Raw genomic sequence first — 19,606 nt, 5'->3', positions numbered from 1 at the left:
GAGTCTTACCACTGGGAGTCTTACCACTGGAGTCTTACCACTGGGAGTCTTACCACTGGAAGTCTTACCACTGGAGTCTTACCACTGGGAGTCTTACCACTGGGAGTCTTACCACTGGAGTCTTACCACTGGGAGTCTTACCACTGGGAGTCTTACCACTGGAGTCTTACCACTGGAGTCTTACCACTGGAGTCTTACCACTGGGAGTCTTACCACTGGGAGTCTTACCACTGGAGTCTTACCACTGGGAGTCTTACCACTGGGAGTCTTACCACTGGAGTCTTACCACTGGGAGTCTTACCACTGGGAGTCTTACCACTGGAGTCTTACCACTGGAGTCTTACCACTGGAAGTCTTACCACTGGAGTCTTACCACTGGAAGTCTTACCACTGGAAGTCTTACCACTGGAGTCTTACCACTGGGAGTCTTACCACTGGGAGTCTTACCACTGGAAGTCTTACCACTGGAAGCACGTGCACTCCACTCATTCCTGCCATATTCCTCGCGAACCCCTCCTCCTATACAGCAACATGACACACACACGCCAGCCTTCCTCTTTAATCACCTCGACAACCAGACCGCCCAACCACCAACCCACGACACCCGTATAAACCCGACGCATTCACGCGCACCAAACGTTAACCACATGAGTCTGTGTCACGTCCCAGGACTGGGCCGCCCACCACCACCACACGATGCAGACCAACACAGCCTACCCCACACACGACCCTTCCTGCTCACACCCTCATCGTCACTCTCAAGACACAATGCACACTTCACCCTTCCGCTGCCCATCCCCCAGCCCAGCAAACGAAGCTTCATCCTTTCTTTGATCACAGAGGTTTGTGACCGCACGGGGAGGACGTGACTGACCACCTAAGACCCGTGGCATTACCGTGGAGGAGGCTGATCGCCCGTACCTCCCTTCGCACTAATTCTTACGACGCTAATCAGCGAGGCACAGTGTGAGACAATAGACTCGACGCTGTGTTACCTGTGTCCTATAGTCAGACACAAGACGCAAACGTCACACCGCTGATATCCACCAAGAAGGAACAGAAAGTAAATATGTTTTTTTTTTTTTCTTCTTCCAGGAGGGGCGAGGTCCACTTCCTTCCTGCCTTGCCTGTTTCCAGAAGGTTGAATTAAGCAAGACTTGTGGGGGAGGAGGGAAGGGTAATTCGCAGTCGTGATGGCGCCACCCTTGGGCATAATGGAACGACCTTTGGGCACTTGGCACCACGCTGGAGTATGATGGAACGACCCTTGGGCAAGACCCCTTGTACTCGACGGTACCATCATTCGACCAGGGCGGCAGGACCCTTGAGCACGACGCTACGACCCCTTACCACGACGCTACGACACAAAACAGATACAAACCTTGAGCACAACGGTACGACCTTCGTATCTGAACCGGTACGACCCTCGGCCTGGCCTCTAAACCTGATGACCCTTTGAACAAAGGTATCGAACCACTGTTCTCAGGAGGACAAAGAAGGATTTCAGCCAGACAGAACACGACCAACAACAATCTCTCTCTCTCTCTCTCTCTCTCTCTCTCTCTCTCTCTCTCTCTGAAATACTTTTGGTCGTTTGTGTCGCTAAGCCGTCAGCTGCGGCGCTGGACACGACGACAACCTCCCCCCCCCCCTCCCGCATGACCTCGCCTAAGCCAGACCGGATGCAGGGGTACAAACGGTACAAATGCACCACTCATCCACTCCCAGCCTGATGGATGGATGGATACGGAACGTTCCCTACACAACCACAGAGTCATAACGACGGGATACTGTGAAATGAGTCGTTGCTGCGATCATAACAACAACAGAGACCTTAGTGTGAGGGGATACAGCGGGGGTGGGGTGGCGTGGGGGTATATACTGTACCCATCACCTGAACACCTGGATGGGGGAACTGTTCAGCGGGTGAACTATCTATCCCCTTCATTCACGTACATGGATGACATCTTCAATAAGTTACTTATATAAGTCTATCAAGTTACTTATATATATGTATATTCGACCCAGATCAGGTATGTTTCGCAGGCATGGTCATCTAACTTCACGAAACATAGAAGAAAAAAAATAAGTTAATTGAGAAGATGCAGAGGACTGCCACAACGATGGTACGTGAAATGAGAAAGATGAGACACAGGATGTTAGAGGCCATCCATTTGCCAACCATGGAAAAAAGAAGACTTGGGGAAGACTTGATCACAGCCTTCAAGTTTCTACAACCACCCTGACAATGTGGGTAGTTTACTGTACAGTTCCTGAACTGTTGCAAAGCACGAGTGACGAACAACACAACAGAAAATACCTGGGATAAGTACAGTGATGATACTATGAATACAGAAAGTATACACACAAGTTTACAAAGCTGTGTGTTTAGTAAGACAATGTTCGATAGATGGGACCCCCCACGAGTGTAGAATTCCCTCCTCCCACAGAACAAAAGAGAAACTACACACACACACACACACACACACATACACACACACACACACACACACACACACACACACACACACATACACATACACACACACACACACACACACACACACACACACACACACATACACACACACACATACACACACACACACATACACACACACACACACACACACACACACACACACACACACACACACACACACCAGCCACTGAGCTTAACCTCCTCCAGCTGCCACAAGGATCAGGCAGGAGAAGCTGAGCAACCTTGGCCGCTGTGGTTGAGTCGGTGGTGAGAGGTGGTGATGTGTTGGTGCCATGGGCTACCCCGCTCCAAGACCTGCACATGGCCGTCCACTGGGTGGGGAACCTGGACTTTGGAATCACAGTTCTGTCCACTGTGGTTATAATGGTTCTGTGGCCACTGTGATACTGTTGTTACAACTCTTTAGATGGCAACGACTCATAACGGTTGTATCTGTTGACGTCGCACCACCTACACTAAACCCCTTGCTTTAGTGCCTACAACTGTTGTACCTTCCACTGTTACCAGCGACTGTAGTACGAACAACAACAACAACAGCAGATTTTGTCCCATGTACACTGTACCTGCTACAGCAGTACCTACGACTGTTGCAACTGCACCTGCAACATGAAACGTCAAACATGCAGGAGCTGCATGTTACAAGAACCACATGATGTCAACCAACTATAATGCGCGCCCAACGAAGAAATAAATACAGGTGCACTATGCATCAACAAACATGGCCACCACACACTAACAAACAACATATAACAACATTTCATCGAGTAATAACTAGATACCAACATGAATACATCACTTCCAGACATTGTCTAACATCCATCTCCTCACAATGCAATATTTACATACACTGACACAACAGTGTAAGTTTAATAACGACAGTCGTTGTTCAATATGAATACGTGCAGAACTTAACACCTGTGCATATCTGTAACATGCACAGGGGTATAATAAAACACCCACATACACTACTCACGTATGCACAGTTCAGCAACCACATTTTGCACATGTCAACATCTCAACTTGATCATAAAACTGCCCTGTAAATCGATGACTGTACACCTGGCATGCAAAACTTGCAGGTTAAGGAGAGACACACTTGCCCTAGTTAATAACACCCACAGAACATAACATATGCAAAGTATACCACGAGGCAAGTGTGGACTGACGAAAAAACAATACACAAAATCACATCAAACAGTGTCAATGAAACTTTTGAAATCTAAAATTTGAATCTGTCATTTGAGGAAACAGTCGTGGACCATATGTGCATCCACGATTTACAACTTCTGTAAAACTCTTCAACAACCTTCGTAGAAAATAGCAAGCCTTGGCCTCTGCAGCGCGCATCAGGAAGTATCAACAAATTTAGACTTGCTGCAACTCGCCTTGGCCCAGCGCCAGCCACCACTCCGGATAATGTCATCCTCAAATACCTGATTACACACACAATATCCGGACTGTTGGTGGCGCTAAAACCTTGGAATTCTCTTCATTACTCACAACAGCAAGACGTGGAATTCGGATACAATGACCCCCATCGCCTTGGTAAATACTCTCAGTAAATTCCCGAGAGTCCGCTTAAGACTCCTTCTTCTTCTTCTGGGCCAAAGGTAAATGGAATTCGAGTTCTTAAGTAAAGCATCAAGAAGGGAAAGTTGAACGCCACTCCCGCGGACATGCAGGAGTAGATGCCAGTTAGTGCTTTTTTCAAGGACTAAGGTGAAGCATGCCAGTGGAGGTCGTTGATAATTTATTAACCTTCTGAGCAAGACGGTACGACTTTGGAGCACGACGCTGCGACCCCTTGAACCCGATCGTACGACCAATGGACGTGAGAGCCTGGTCGGCCTTTGACCAAGCCCTTAAGGGCTGAAAAAAATAAGACCGTCTTACCCTAGCAAGGGTCGTGTGGTCGTCAGTGACTTCGTCCACTGCCGACCCTCGCCTGACCTCACTGTACAAGTTTGGTACAAGATTAAACATACAGGAACTAGGGTAAGGTGGCCACTGTAATTCATAAGAACAAAAGTGGAAGTAATACTAAACCCACTGACACTGTACCACTGTTACAACCCTACACATGATGTCAGTGTAACTCCTGATGATGAATTAATGATATTACCAGTAAATATATTACGCCAGTGTTATCATGTCACTGTTGAATGTACTGTCTGCAGTATTGTACAGATGGAACAGTACAGACTAATGTACACAAGGTGTAACTTTGGACGTTACCTATGCTTAAGTCTCAAATGATACTTTTTTCAACATGAAAATATTAGGATACTGCTTTTTCAGCGTAATCAAAATTATACTACTACTACTGCTACTACTACTACTACTACTACTACTAATAATAATAATAATAATAATAATAATAATAATAACAATAACAATAATCAGTCAGGACGTAATTCATTTATGATTCTAACTTCATAAATCATATTGTCAATTACGGTGAGTGGAGCGAGGGAAGTCAGCCATGTATGCACCTTCGCCGGAAATTCATTTTGCACCACCGGGGTCTTCAACCTCAGCCTGGCAGAGAGCGGGGACGCCCGGCTGGTCGAGGGTTTTGGCAACATTGTGAAAGGTGATGGTGACCCATTTTGTACGAGTCGTGGACGATACTTTTACATCCTTACACCAAAGTGAACTAAGAGTTTGACTACACCAACCTTAACAAAAACCCTAACATAAGACATGATATTACACCCAGAGGCAAACCATCTAACGACCAAACTTACAACCCTAACAAGCATATCAAAGACTCCCGTCATACAGTGTACGTGCAGAATAACCGTGAGCCACCGAGGCGTGGCTGATACAACCCCACTTCCATTATGCGAGGAAGATGGTTTAACGGTTACCCCAGGTGCCTTGGACCTCTGGAGAACACCAGGAGGACAAACAAGTGAAGAAAAAAAATGTTTTAGAACATCTAGTTTAACTAGGAATACATTTTTAGAAGAGTAAACTTAAATAGACATAACAGTTCAAATGTTTGAGGAAAAAACATGACTAGGTGTAAGTGGTATTGTAGGAAACATGCATAATACATAAAAATCACAGGAAAATTATACAAACAAGACACACGGGAATTTTGATCTAAAAAAAAAAAAAAATCTTGATCGGTATTTTCAATGGATCCATTTTTCGATTTTTTTTTTTTTCCCGAAGGATGAAGCCTTCAACTAGCTCACCGTGGTGTAAACATGGCCACCTACACAACCAGACAAACCCTAACTGTTGGTGAAGCGGAGGGCCGACAAGGGTAACACCTGACGTGGATATGTGTAGTCACGAGGTGCTTCACAGCAGTCTTAAAATACATGATGAACTGCACGCAGCAGCATTCATGTAAAGTTCGGAGCCTATATAAAAGACACGTCAACCGAGCAACGGTCATATGCGCTTCTGGTCAAATCTCTTCCCATCAGGTTTTTAGAAGATGTCAATGTGTGGACTTTCCGCTTGAAACCAAGACGGACATCGAGCGAGACAACGAACTGACTTGTACATAAGATCCAGCCTCTCTGGCTCTGGGAGTTTCACCATGAATTTGCTGAAGGCAGCACTGTTAAAAAGTGGGGTCAGTGTCTCTTGCTGAATAACCTCCACAAACTTCCCTCTGGTTGTGTGAACTTTCCTTCAAAAAATCAAAACAAAGTAAGCCAAGCTCCGTTACTTTCACGACACATAACGTTCACTGAAGATCTTTATCACTTTATATCGACCTTTTCACCTCTTGATAACAAGATGACCCTTGATCACGAGAGCACGATCCCTGGGTGTGATGGCGTGACTTTTGACCTGACCCTTACAGGTCAACATGTCATATCAAACCCAAGGGTTCGACGTCGTGCTCAAGGGTCGTACAACTACACTCAAGGGTAGATCATCGAGTTTAAAAGCCTTGGTTTTAACCGTGGTCAAGGGATTCCAATCGTGACTAAGCCCTTAACAAGGTACTAGATCCCTTGAAATAATATATATCTATAGCTTGGTCTCCGACAACCTTCCTGTGTAATTCAAATGCCTTTACAAGTAATTATCCAAAACTTATGAGCAATAAGGCGCCTAACCAAGCCTAGCCAGCCTCCGGCAGTGTTGCACCACCCAATGCCACGCTGTCCACCACATATGAGTCATCATATAACTGTGATAAAGCCAACATCATCATCTTCATCATCCATCCTTGTGTGTGGAATCAAACCCTTGAACCCAGTGGTACGACCCCCTGAACACGATCGTTCGACACTCGAACATGAGGTTCCGACCCTTTAAGCAAGACCACCTAACGTCAGACCAGAACCTTAAGGGTCGTGGTCAAAGACCATACCCAAGGGTGGTGCTACCGTTGCTCGGAAGGTCGTATACTTGGGCTCAACGGGTTAAAACAGGAAAAGAAAGTAAGGCGGTCGAGCGACCCAGACCGAGTCATAGCAACAGGACCAATGCGCTTGACCACCCGGGCAACCAGACCAGTCATGGGCGTGGCTAACTTCAAGTTGGATAATGTTACTCGTTTCAATAAACTTAAACACCTGGCAACAACCAGTTGATTTAACTTGGTTATGAACAAGTAACCACACTATCAAACAGGCTATTGACTGATAAAGTCACGTTATCAAGCTGAACTGGGTGGAAGTATAACGAATCGTTCATTAATGAAATCCTTTCCATGATTCAGTTTTTCTTCACAGAATACTAAGCAGGTATACACAAGTTAAAGAACGAGGACTTAATGAAGTCAACTTGTCTTTACATCATCCTGAACACACACACACACACACACACACAAAACTCACTTATCTCCAACGCTAAATATGCACTTTGTTTACACAAAACAGTTACTAGTAGCATTACTGTATACAAATGTGGGACCCCACGAATGTATAACTCTCTTCCCGTAAGTAAAAAAAAAAAAAATCTCCAGAACATACCAGAACTCTAAACATTTCATATCTCTACGTTAACAGCTTTCTGATGAGATTTCCATGTTACATTTCAACACTTGGTTATCGAAAAATGACGCAAACGAACATACACTGAAGTCACATAGTTACGTCAGTATGAAATAAATCAGTACAGAGAAGCAGACGCACGAATATGCATGAATATTTAAGAGCAGCTGCCAGTCTCAATGGCAGCAACCATAGAACTGGATAAGAAACCTCGAAGTCGAAAGGAAGCATAGACACTTTTGACTACATCCAACATTTTATATTCCTATAACAGCTCTATAAAGGAAGTTCAGGATATATGTCTTATAATCGGTTAGGCTGGCCACCTCGAATAGTGTTTTATATTTAGTAGAGAACACTGGTTTCGTAAGTCAAGATGTACCCTCGACCCTCGTACGAGTTTGGGAACAAAAACTATCATCACGCGCCAGGCAGCGGTGTCAATGTTTGTTGTGCGTCCGGCAGCAGTGTCATTGCGACAAGAGTCGTACATGGTTTTCTTCAACAATGGCCGTTCGTCTTATTACCTCAAGATAGACAAGGAGCTTCCTTCAGTATGCAACGAACCATATGGAATACGACAAGATGCAAAAGATATACGTGATATGGGAGAATATCATGAGCTGTGCAAAAAGGAAAAAGGTACATACAGGCAATGCAGTTCATAATCATTTCCCCACAGTTTACATATCAATACACAAAATAAACAAATATATATTTTGTAATAAGCACAGAATCTGCACTCTGTATGAAAACAGAATGGTATCACGAAAGTTTAAAGCAATGGCAAGTATTGTAATATATATCACACAGAAACTCGACATATTCAGATATTGTATGACTACAGACACGGTAGCATCTGTAAATGGTAATAAACTGTCCAATAAATATCGCGCAATATATAATATGAACATTTGTACACTACTGACATAAAAACGTAAGATATTTTGAATGAATACATCATACAAAACAAATGTATCTTATCGGACATATACAGGAGTCGTACCATATCAATAAAGATGTAAACTTTATGATACATACGAAATAGTGTGGTTTACCATCAAAATTATACATAGTATTCCAAAAATAAATTACACTCGGGACTCGACTATCAAACCTGAATATCAAATACAGGCACTTGCATATACACAAGAATGTTAGTCATTTTGCAATCATGCTACGAGAAGCAGGTGTGTCATCCACATTTGTAGAAACAAAACATTAGACATTACACCATAAAATATTTCATCACGAAGCGTAATCCACCAGCACCCTCATTCTACAAATAACTCTACACGCATGTGTTGTCTCCTCTGAATGGGCTCAACTGTTAACGTAACTGTCCCTATGTTGTTTCTAAGCTTAAGCCAGACTACGACCTCTCAAAAACACCCATCTAGTGAGGGAGGGACGTCTGCGGCCTCCATGATCCCCGCCCACCACAGAAGCCGCTCCTGGCCCCTCGCCAAGTGTCAGCCGACACCTAGCACACACCCGTGGTGCACGACCTGAGATAACGAACCCCTTATCCTGTTTGTCAGGCCATGGCTGCTGCTTACTCCTCACCAGCTTTATCTGTGGCTTTATCGGGACTTTTATCTGTTCCACATCCTCAACAGCCACGTGACCTCACCCAGCTATCTAGTAAAACATTTCTCTCCAACGTACTTTCACCTTGATTTTGAAGTGTCTCAAAGAATCATACGATTTTTGTTTTGTGTCTGAATATACTTCGTTTTTCCTCGATATGGGAAGACGGTGAAAAGAATGGTTAGGTGGACAGTCGGTAGTCTAGTCAGACTGCTGCTTGGGCGACTGGATAGTTGGGCTGCTATTAAACTGGTTTCGGGTATGGTGATGCCATTGCTTCTGGCGTTGACTGCTTGGTTACGGGGACCGATGATGATTGGGTTGGGTTTTTCTGCCCCGATGGATGGATGCTGTCTGGCTACTGAGTGTGTGTGTGTGTGTGTGTGGCCAGATGTACGGAAGACCAACTGGCTGGGAAGGTAAGTACCTGGAGGCCTCCTACCTGTCTGCCTAAGCTGTCAGGAGAATGGATTGATTTGAAGGCTGCTTTCACTGGAACTGGTGAGGTAGATTCACTGGTCGGATGATTATTGCTGGATGGCTTTTAAGTATGTCTGATGGGTGAGTGCGTTGTATGTAGTGATTTGTCAGTTGGGTGACTGGTTTATGGGTTAAACAAGAGGCTGATTAGCAGATAAGATTTTCGATTGATGAGTCGGTTGTCTAGTGTGCGCAATGAACGCTGAATGATTATATGACTGTATGGTGAGGTATTTGGGTTGGGAACTAATTTGAGTGGCGTTTGTGCGCAGTTCCCTAGTACCTCAACTACTCGGTAACAGAACTACTTCGTGGGATAATGTTAGGCAGGAATTACGAGCAAGCTGGTCATTGATCAATGATCATAACTAACACAGGGACGATCCTCATGATGCACGACTGTAATATCCTCTCGTAAACTGGTTGGTGGTGATGCCAAAGCATCTAGGTGATTGGCTGGTTTATTATCAACAAGTTTCGACAGCAGGTTGTGGACCATTTCACCATTATGATACTATGATTTGCAAAACTGACATGAATTTCGCTATCATAACTCATTCTTGAATAACACCTCGACTGAGCATGACGGTACGACATTTAAGCACGATGGTACGCCTACTGAGCACGACAGTACATCCTTTGGGTACGATGGCCTTAGGATCATGACGCAGTGCTCATGGTAAGCTTAATACCGTCGTACTCGAGAGATTAATACTTTTTCCGGAACCCTTCACCATCCTGAGTTCCTCTCCCACTGATGCAAAGTCTAAGCTGACCAAAATCCGAGCCCATCTTGCCGCAGCCACACTCGCAACATAACAGACCCTTAAATACCGTGAGCACATGATCCCAACGCTTCGACCAGCCTCAAGCCAACTGCGCCATTGGGCGTGGTCTTGGCTTCACTATGCGCATGCGCGGAAAATCCTTGGCAATCAAAATGAAATTTCAACATTAGCTGGCCTGCTCTAAATATTTTGTCCAGGTAATTAACTGGATTCCCATTAATGTTGGGTGTTGATGTGCATACGAGTGTGGACCATCATCAGAGAGGATTAACTGCTAGATTGGGGTTTCCAGTGACAAACCCCCGCAGGCTGACAGGTCAGGAACAGCCAGTTTCCGGACGGCTGACTTGCTGCCCTAATAATGACTCATAACTGTACAGTATTTCCTCCGCGTGTGCAAAAGTGATGAGCACGGATACACACCAATTCTCATTACAAATGACCTACTACAGTTTCTTGTCTGTAATTATTTATTTTCGCACTACATCACGACCCCCAGCCCCCTCATAATTCAACCCCTTGAGAACAAGTATATGACCCTAAAGTACGACAACACGACCCATAACAAACAGGACGACCCTTAAGCATGACGACCTAAAATTACACTGTACACGTGTAGAGATGAAAACCCAGAGAAGATGGGCAGTGACAAGGTTCATACGACTTGGTCGCTGTGAAAGTAGTGAGGCTGGAATACCTGGTCGTTATGAAATTACTGAGGCTTCACGAGCCGTGACGTTGTAAGAGTAGCAAGGCGGGAGATTTGTCCATGTAACTGTTGCCTTCCCCACCTGGTGCCTAGCAGACCTCGCCACCTCCAGTCATGGAGGTCTACTGACACAACACTGAACTAGTTAACGCAACTTAATACAACATCACTTATTCTCGTTTCCAGGTATGTACGATTTTCTGTTGAACCTGCCCTCATATTATACTAACGACCAGCATGTCAATCCCTGAACTGATGCATTGTTGGAAGAATAACCACTTCCAGTCTGAAGTCTTGGAGGAATAGCAATGAGGGGAGTTCAGTAGCTAATAATCTTGTCAATATCATATGATGTAGGCTTCAAAGTAAAATATTACGACCACATCAAGATTAGACCTTACTTGAAATATGTAAAGATCAAAAAGGTAGAAAAGAAAAAAAGAAAAACATTTTAAGAATTTCACAGGAAAATGAAAATCTATCTTTTTGAAATGGGACTCGTCGTAGTTGTTACAAATGTCATGATGGACCAGAGTTCGGCGCAGTTGCAAAGCTTCGAAGTGTATGGGGGTATACAAGACACGCCGGTGAGTTACCACTGACCACACCTGCGTCAGGTGACGCAATAGTACGCCAAGTGTTACGCGGTCTAGTTAATAATTAGGCAGTGACTCGCAGCCAGCCTTAAGAAGGCGACACCATATCAATATTTCTAATGAAGCTACAAAGTGAAGTAATGGAGCGACGTGGGCTTCAGAATTTTAAATGTTCATCACCTGCTTCACCTTGCCTTAATTCTTAACAATACGGCACATTCATCTTTCTCACATCATCATCGTCTGTTTATCAGCTGTAATGAAAATACTTCAAAGTCAACAAGTGTGGTGATGTAGATTCAGTTCCACATCACCTTCATCATGAACAATACAAACATTTAATAAAGAATATGACCAATAGCCTCTGCTAATCCTAAATATCTATGTATTCCGACGGATTTCCTAACATCTACGCATCTTAAAGAGGGTGAATTAGTACACCAGGCCTAGAAGAGGCAGCGAGCTAACGTGCTGTGAAGCAAGTCATAACAAAGCTGACTCGGCCAACCGAGCAGACTTACAACGCAAGCACATATACCAACCAACCCCTTGGTCTGATATGCCACAAAGTAAGACATGAACAACCTCTGTTCTTTACGAGATAACGTCAAGAGCCCGTTAAGTGTGGTGGGCTCACTTACAAGGTACCAAGTATGGGTGGAGGTGATGCTGCACATAGCAACAGAATACGTTTGGCAGCGGCGCACCTTCCACGTTCATGTTCTCAATTCCCGTCGCTCTCACCACCATGTGCTGCGACACCCACCAGCCACGAGACAAAGCTAACCCATCCTTATGTGTGTATATATATATATATATATATATATATATATATATATATATATATATATATATATATATCAAGGTGGTACATACATAAATAAGCATACATGTTTGCTGTTAAATGAACCTACGGCAAAATGAGTCGAACTGTTAGAAGCAGGTCATGAAAATCAGGACGTACTTGAAGAATAGTGGCCAGGAGCTTCAACATCCCAACATATGATTCTTTTGACATTTCTTTCGAGGAAAATAAATGTTGCATGTCTAGGTACCTTATTTCTTTTTGCAACACCCTAAAGATCATTAACTCCGTCCCCGGTCCATGGGATGGATCAGCCACGCACAGCCAATAAAATCCCTCGTGGACATCCTCCAGGAGGAGGTGACGTCGAGAAACAATTTAATTCTTCCACATTCATTTGATCCGTCGAGATCACCTCCATCATTCATCAACATCATCACACACGATGCCTATGTACTACGTGCATAACATGATCCTATCGTCTGTGTCAGGTCTGGGAAGGTGTGTGTATGTGGTGCGCGGGTAGGAACCCGACACTACCAAGGTTATCTTCAGGACCTGCGTCATCCCACACTAGATCATTAATCCCATTTTCTACTCTTGTAATGAAGAAAATATGTATTACCGAGTGACGTCTGTGTGTTATCTATTGTGTTTTTCGCTGGAACTTGATTACCCTACGATATGAAGCAAGAGATAATGATTCACAATGGTTTGATGACAACATGTGCGGGTAAACGAACACAGATGTGTTTGGTCTCAAAACAGGTAAATATTACACCACCTTCTACAACTTTTGCGACGGAAATAAACCATCCCAGAAATAAATTTGATCCACGCTCTAAATACATAAACCACTACATGCTTTGCAACAGGTACCTGGTACAGAAATTCACATCGATAATTGATTAAAACTTTGTGTACGTGCTAGCAAGATGCTGGCCCCAGGGGTTGATCGTAACGGTTTCCACTCCAGCAGACAACGACTGTACCAGCGGTGGCTCGCCCACCCCTGCTGACGTCGGCAACTTCCCTTGGAAAGCTTGTGGTGAAATGCTATACTCATTTCCAATGAAGTAAATTCCCTCGAATCCCACGTCAGTTCGGAAATAAATGTTCCATACAGCAAGTTCCTGCACGGTTGACTGTGCACATTTCTATGCTAGGTGACCAAGAGGCGAGCTGCTGGTGACACCAACACCTTTACACAAAGCGGTACGATCCGTGGGTGTAAGTGGCCAGCAGGTCTTTGACCTGAACCCTTAAAGGCTCAGGTCACAAATCGTGCCTGTGTCGTAACGTCGTACTCACAAGGGTTAAACAAAATTACAGAATACTCACTCTATAACAAGTCATAACCAACCAACCCCCCCAAAAAAAAAAAAAATTCTAATGCGATGGTATACGGTGCAACCAAGTCTACAATGATTTAACATCTTTTACTTTGTGTGGAACAATCATACATGCAATAGCAGCGACCATACAAACTTTCTTTGCAGGTCATGGATACAGCTGAAGCTTGAATTTAAGGTGACGTTTGTGTATGTTTCCTCGTCTGACGACATCAACTGCACACGTTTTCCATAGAGCTCCCCCCCCCCCATCATAATATCAGGCCGCTAAACAATGATGTGACCTTTAACCTTGCCCTTAATGGTGAGTCATACGGGGCAAAGTCCATGATCGAGCCAACATACCTATGGGTTATATAATCTGAACAATTTTATCAACTAGATATAAAAAAAATCATTTTGATATTCTCTAATCAATAATCCAATTGCCCAAACAATGAAATGCATTTTGAGTGGGGATTAGGGAATTCAGAAACATCTTCAAATTTCAGCCTCAAAGCTGCTTTCATATATTACCAACATAAGAGATAAAGCCGACGGTTCTAGAAGCAGGATCTCTGATGTCAATGTGGATGCAAGATCCACCTTCAGGTCGACGGTATGAGATCCAAGCTGTAAATTTTGTAATTATGAACACTGATTGGAAGACAACCGTAAGATGGAATTTGACTGTAGTTGTGCTTAAAGAATTATTACGTAGATACTACATGCGTGATCCAAGGTGTGGCTGTGGGTGTAGGATGTGGTTGTGTCCTAATATCCCAATATATATGAGTGACCGCTCAACAAACCATAGATGTGGGGGTTCATAGTACGGCCATATTCCTGTACATTTTGTAGGGTATCAGTTGTGTGAGTGAGACCAAGACTAAATCTAGTGTGGATTTCCAGGCGAATGATGGCGTCTGATGTAAGCGAGGCAAGCTGACGTGAGGCTCAGCACTCGCCGCTGGACGAGTAAATGGAGCAAACCAACCGTCCGGCTCAAACAGTAAACAAGTCTGGTTTATCATACATTCTACATAGTTTTCCTGTTCACATCTTCGTTAGTCACATTTGTGTGTGAGGAAATGTTGCCATACGGTCGCATCACAATGATTTCCTCAAATGTTTCCTTACCTGTTCAATACATAAACAGATTAGACTTCCATCCATTGTCTACGGGGTTCCACCAGGAGTTTGTTTTGGTACTTTAAAGTCATGTGGAACCATCAACCAATGGAAGTCTATCTTACAGAAACCTCCACACTCGACCAATCAAAGACTATCTAGCACACTGCCTTCAGAAGGTTAAATCATAAAGTAACCAATCACAGTCAGGAGGTGTGGCTCCGGCTTCCCTTTAAAACCTTGCGCGCGCCACTGCGCCACTACATAGCTTAACGAGTACTTACCTGTGTGAAACGTGCAGTAAAGAGTAACAACCATCATGTCGGATGCATACTTCGATAAATACGATCACTACAACTTCGATGAAAAGTTGGTACATTCGAGAGGCAGTGGGAAGAACCGGTCCAAGCAGGAGGCAGAACAGAATAAACATCATAATGACACCGACGGACACACCCGAAAGATTGTCAATAACATGAAAAACAACGAAGCCAACAACAGAAATGCAGAAGCTACTGGTATAAAACATTAAGAATAATATTCTAGTATGTGGTAAGTACATGACTCCCTGTGACTTAAGAATATAATGTTTTAGGAGTACAGTTAGTGGCTAAGATTCTGTAATGAAGTTCACACGCACCACTGCCATGGCGACCACTTTCCTCTACCATTATTTAGTGTGAAACCTTAAAGACTTGGGAATATATCGGATGCCCAAAACTTAAAAAAAAAATAGATACTATAATGAAGTGTATCTGTAGATATGAACGTGTCAAGTAATTTATTCAGGTTTGCAAAAAATGCTATTCTTACAGTTGTCTAGTATTTTCCACGTAAATAAGGTACTCACACCACAGATCTTTTAAAGCTTTAGGAAATGTGTATATTATAGTGATGATACGTTTGAAAATATTGTTGCTTACCATAATCACACAACCAGAAGCTTGTAAAATCCTGCCTCCCTCTCAGTGCTGCCAGCCAGCCAGCCAAACTGTAACAAAGTAAAAGGCTAACCATTCCCTATATGACTCGATCACATTCCCACCGATTCTGATTTATGTACAGACAAATTGAAGTCTTTCGTACTAAGGGATATATTCATTACTATGTATGTTCCATGACAGGTGTGAAATTTCGTATCCATGAAGTGTAAAATCAGCATTTCTGTACCGCTGAGGACTGCCTGGCATCTGGCAGCCTTTGGCATATGTTGAGGGTGTTGCCGTAACGAGGTCAATCAGGTCTTGGGGCTAATGATTTTTTGACACCAATTCCTGTGTTCGTTTGCAGATGAAATAATCTTTACATATGCTTCGATAGGCAGCGGAATCATTCATAAGGTCTATTTGGATTTGGAAGTTACATTATAATGTAGAGACAAAAATTCCTACTACAGTAATGGTTTGGCGTCCTGTTGATGCCATGTATTTTTAAAACTCGGGTTTTTTTAAACCAGATTACGTCGACTTAAATTGGTAATGTGGAGATCAGGTTGAGTTACGTGTTAGTATTAGTTACATCAAGGTATGACTCATGTGGACGACACACCTGACTAGAGTATCAGCTGTTTGTTGCCATGCAGCCCGGCCACCACGGTTAGCCTTTGTGGAGCGCGGCTCGCTCGCCTGCTCTCTCTCTCTCTCTCTCTCTCTCTCTCTCTCTCTCTCTCTCTCTCTTTAATTTGATTCGGATAACTTTATTTCAGAGACATTATAATCAGAATAAAGTAAATGAACGAAACATTACCCATGTCGTGAAGTAGAACGGAAGAATAGACAGGTGAGCTACTGCAAGTAGAAGTTGACATCTACAACCTGCTCACAAGGTGAACCCAAGGACGTAGCGGCCCTTGCCTTCCGCGGTGGTGGATGTAATTTCGTGGGAGATGTAAGGGTTAAGACTAGGTTGCTGATGAAGTTAACGGTAGGGATGAGGACGACGAGCTAGAACTTAACGTTAGGGTTATAGACGGTCAGAAAATTAAGGGTAGTTTTTTTTATATGCATCGGCTGTAGACGGTCAAGGGTGGAGTTGTGGACACTAAAGCAGATTACTGGGGTAGTGGATAGTCGAGAAGTTGAGAATGGATTTATGAACGTCCGAATAGATAAGGATAGGATTGTGGACGGTCGAGAAGTTACGGTTAAGAAGGGCCAAGAAGTTAAGGGTATTGATGCGATATGGACGGCCGATAAATCATGGATGTGGACGGTCAAGAAGTTATAAGGATGTGGACGAATTAAACGTTATGGGTACAGTTAAAGTGTTTTGGATTGTTGTTCCTGCTGTAAGTCCGTATCGTAGTGACTTTAATTATTACTACTGTCATATTACTCTTCAAAACGTTCTTGAAGTACATCATGGCTTAAATTTTTTAAAACTGGATGTACTCATGATTTATGTGAGGAAGTTATTTCCGTTTGTTGGGGTTAATTTCTGGGATATCGATCCCATCTTCCCACTTTGATCAAGTTCATGGCAGTAGTTCACCTTTCGTAACAAGCCGTCTGGTTGCTTTACGTTTTCTGTGAAACTTGGTAGTGTGAAGAGGCACTCGTGATGCAACCTTGACATTTTTACTTATAAGAAAGTTGGAGGTTGTCATGGTAACCCGGATGCACAGCAGGTAGGATCCTGGTAAAAGGAAGTACCGAAACCTACTTTTTTTTTTTTTTACCGAAAAGGCACATGTATTTAACTAGCAAACTAGCAGTGAAGGCACTTAACCATATTGTGGGACAGGGTTCCTTTTCTCATGCGAATGAACTTTCTAATGATGAACTATGTTGCTTCAGTGCAAACTCAGCATCCCCTGAGTGGAGCCACATCTTGTCATTTCCAGTTATTTACAGTATCCCTTCTTTTCACCCCAGGTTATGTAGGTCCAGACCATGATACAACAATGATAGGTCACGCAACCATTCTCTCAGATCGTGTTTTAGAAATGAAATATACTTGTATGCTTCAGAATGTAACAGTATTTTGTCGCACATCTTTTAAACAAATTATCATTATTAACATAGGATTTTACAAACGTCTTTAGGGGACTTACACCGCATTAATCATTTAAACTCTTCCACAGATTGTTGACGCCGAACCAAAGCCTAGTTTAGACAACGGATCTGGAACGCCTTTGGAATGAATGGGACCATTGCTGCTGCTGCTGGTGTCTGGGGGGTGTTGAGAGCAGCCAGAGGACGTCTTCTTTTACCGAGGATGACAGGAATAGTAATAGAGAAGACGGAATCTATTTACATTTGGAAATCCCTTAAGCAGTGAACCCAAATCAAAATACATTTCTCTTGCTCTGTTTTTACGTATGGAAATCTTCAACACCTTCCAATTGACACGTTAAGCAGGTAGTATCCCAGAGCCAAGCAGCTCGATGATGTTCAAAATGGCTCATATGCTGCATACAGGGCCATCCATTTACAGGCTCATTATGCTCCGTGCAGGGATTTGATGGAAGTTATCCAAACTTTTCCTCCTCAATTTAGATTTACCGGGCTATTTATAAATGTTGTTGGTACTGGTCATTGTTATGATGTGCTATGGTGATGAATGAACTTTGAACTTCTAGCAAAACCTTGCACTGTTACTGATCTTCTCACGTGGTACAAATGATATTTAGATCAGTTCTGGTAATCGCTTGGAGTCACCAGGTGGTTCTACACAGCACCTGAAGGATGCTTGCTTGTTTTATGTTACGTTGTGCCCGTTGTTGTGATAATTAAAATAATGATTTTGTAACACGTTGTTTCACTTATCACTTTTTATGTTGGATCATCCAAAAAGCCAAATAATATTTACGAACTTCTCTCTTCAGTCAACTTATTTTGGTATCATATCCTTACAAATTTAAGCCAGCTCAATCGTCACCGTTTTCAATTAGTGAAATTACAATTTTGGACACGACCTTCAGCGTTCTTAAGCATGTAATTGTAGTCTGACATGTATTTAACGTCTGTTGGCAACGGTGGAAACTAGTCACAAAAAGGAAAAGGGGAATTTTTTTCAGAGTACAATCGATGTTCTCTTAGGCCAAGGAACGCACCGTGATATTGAACGAATCCATGCCATCTTAAGTATAAAAGCTAGTTACTCCTATAAAAGCTAGTTATTCCCTAAGAAAAACATGTCTGCTGGACACACACATACACAATATACCACATCTTTAGCATAAAATAAGTTGTTTAATTTTCAGTCGCTACAGGTCATGATGTGCATACCCTTACCTGCTCATTTTGATTTTTTTCCTGTGGTCCGGTAATGAAGCTTGTTGCTCCCGTACGTGGATACAGAACCCGTGGTGGTCACCAGTGTACTGCAACAAGAAATCAAAAGCATTCTGCATTAATGATTAATAAACCCACTTTCATAATCATGTTCCATGCATTAAATTCGTGTGATCTACCCTCAAAGAACACCATCTCGAAGTCTCCTAACTTTTTTTTTTTGTGTGCTGTCCACATTCACAAATTCATTATTCAGTTTATTCCATTCATCTGCAACTCATACTGGAAGAATACTTCTTCAGGTCTTTTCCAAGAAGTATGTTGCATAATTTCATGCTATGGCCTTTGACTGTTCTATCCATTCATCTTCCCAACAGCCTTGGACTGCAGCCGCCTTTATGCGGTCAAGGATGAAAGATAATACTATCTTAGCCACATCTGAATAACATGTAGATATGACTATTGAGCTTA

At 43.1% G+C, this 19,606-nt stretch overlaps 1 protein-coding gene and 1 long non-coding RNA gene across 7 annotated transcripts in view; one reads left to right on the top strand and one right to left on the bottom strand.

Moving 5' to 3' along the window:
- Positions 1-19,269, bottom strand: part of LOC139758741 (actin-histidine N-methyltransferase-like) — a 57,144-nt gene extending 37,875 nt beyond the window's left edge. For 2 of the 6 annotated variants that reach the window (XM_071680485.1, XM_071680483.1), the window contains exon 1: positions 19,136-19,269. In XM_071680485.1, the coding sequence (XP_071536586.1) occupies positions 19,136-19,254 (119 nt within the window). In that variant the 5' untranslated portion in view covers positions 19,255-19,269. Of the gene's footprint in view, positions 1-9,502; positions 10,293-15,823; positions 16,980-19,135 lie in introns of those variants that run through there. The other 4 variants (XM_071680486.1, XM_071680491.1, XM_071680492.1 and 1 more) reach the window with 3 other exon arrangements.
- LOC139758743 (uncharacterized) lies at positions 9,425-18,650 on the top strand. Its single transcript, XR_011714912.1, has 3 exons — positions 9,425-9,479; positions 14,682-15,452; positions 17,983-18,650. It is a non-coding gene; the product is annotated as an uncharacterized lncRNA (long non-coding RNA).
- Positions 19,270-19,606: the final 337 nt, after the last annotated feature.

This window comes from Panulirus ornatus, chromosome 31, assembly GCF_036320965.1.
Source record: "Panulirus ornatus isolate Po-2019 chromosome 31, ASM3632096v1, whole genome shotgun sequence".
Classification (NCBI taxonomy): Eukaryota; Metazoa; Arthropoda; class Malacostraca; order Decapoda; family Palinuridae; genus Panulirus; species Panulirus ornatus.
This window is presented reverse-complemented; position numbering and strand designations above follow the sequence as displayed.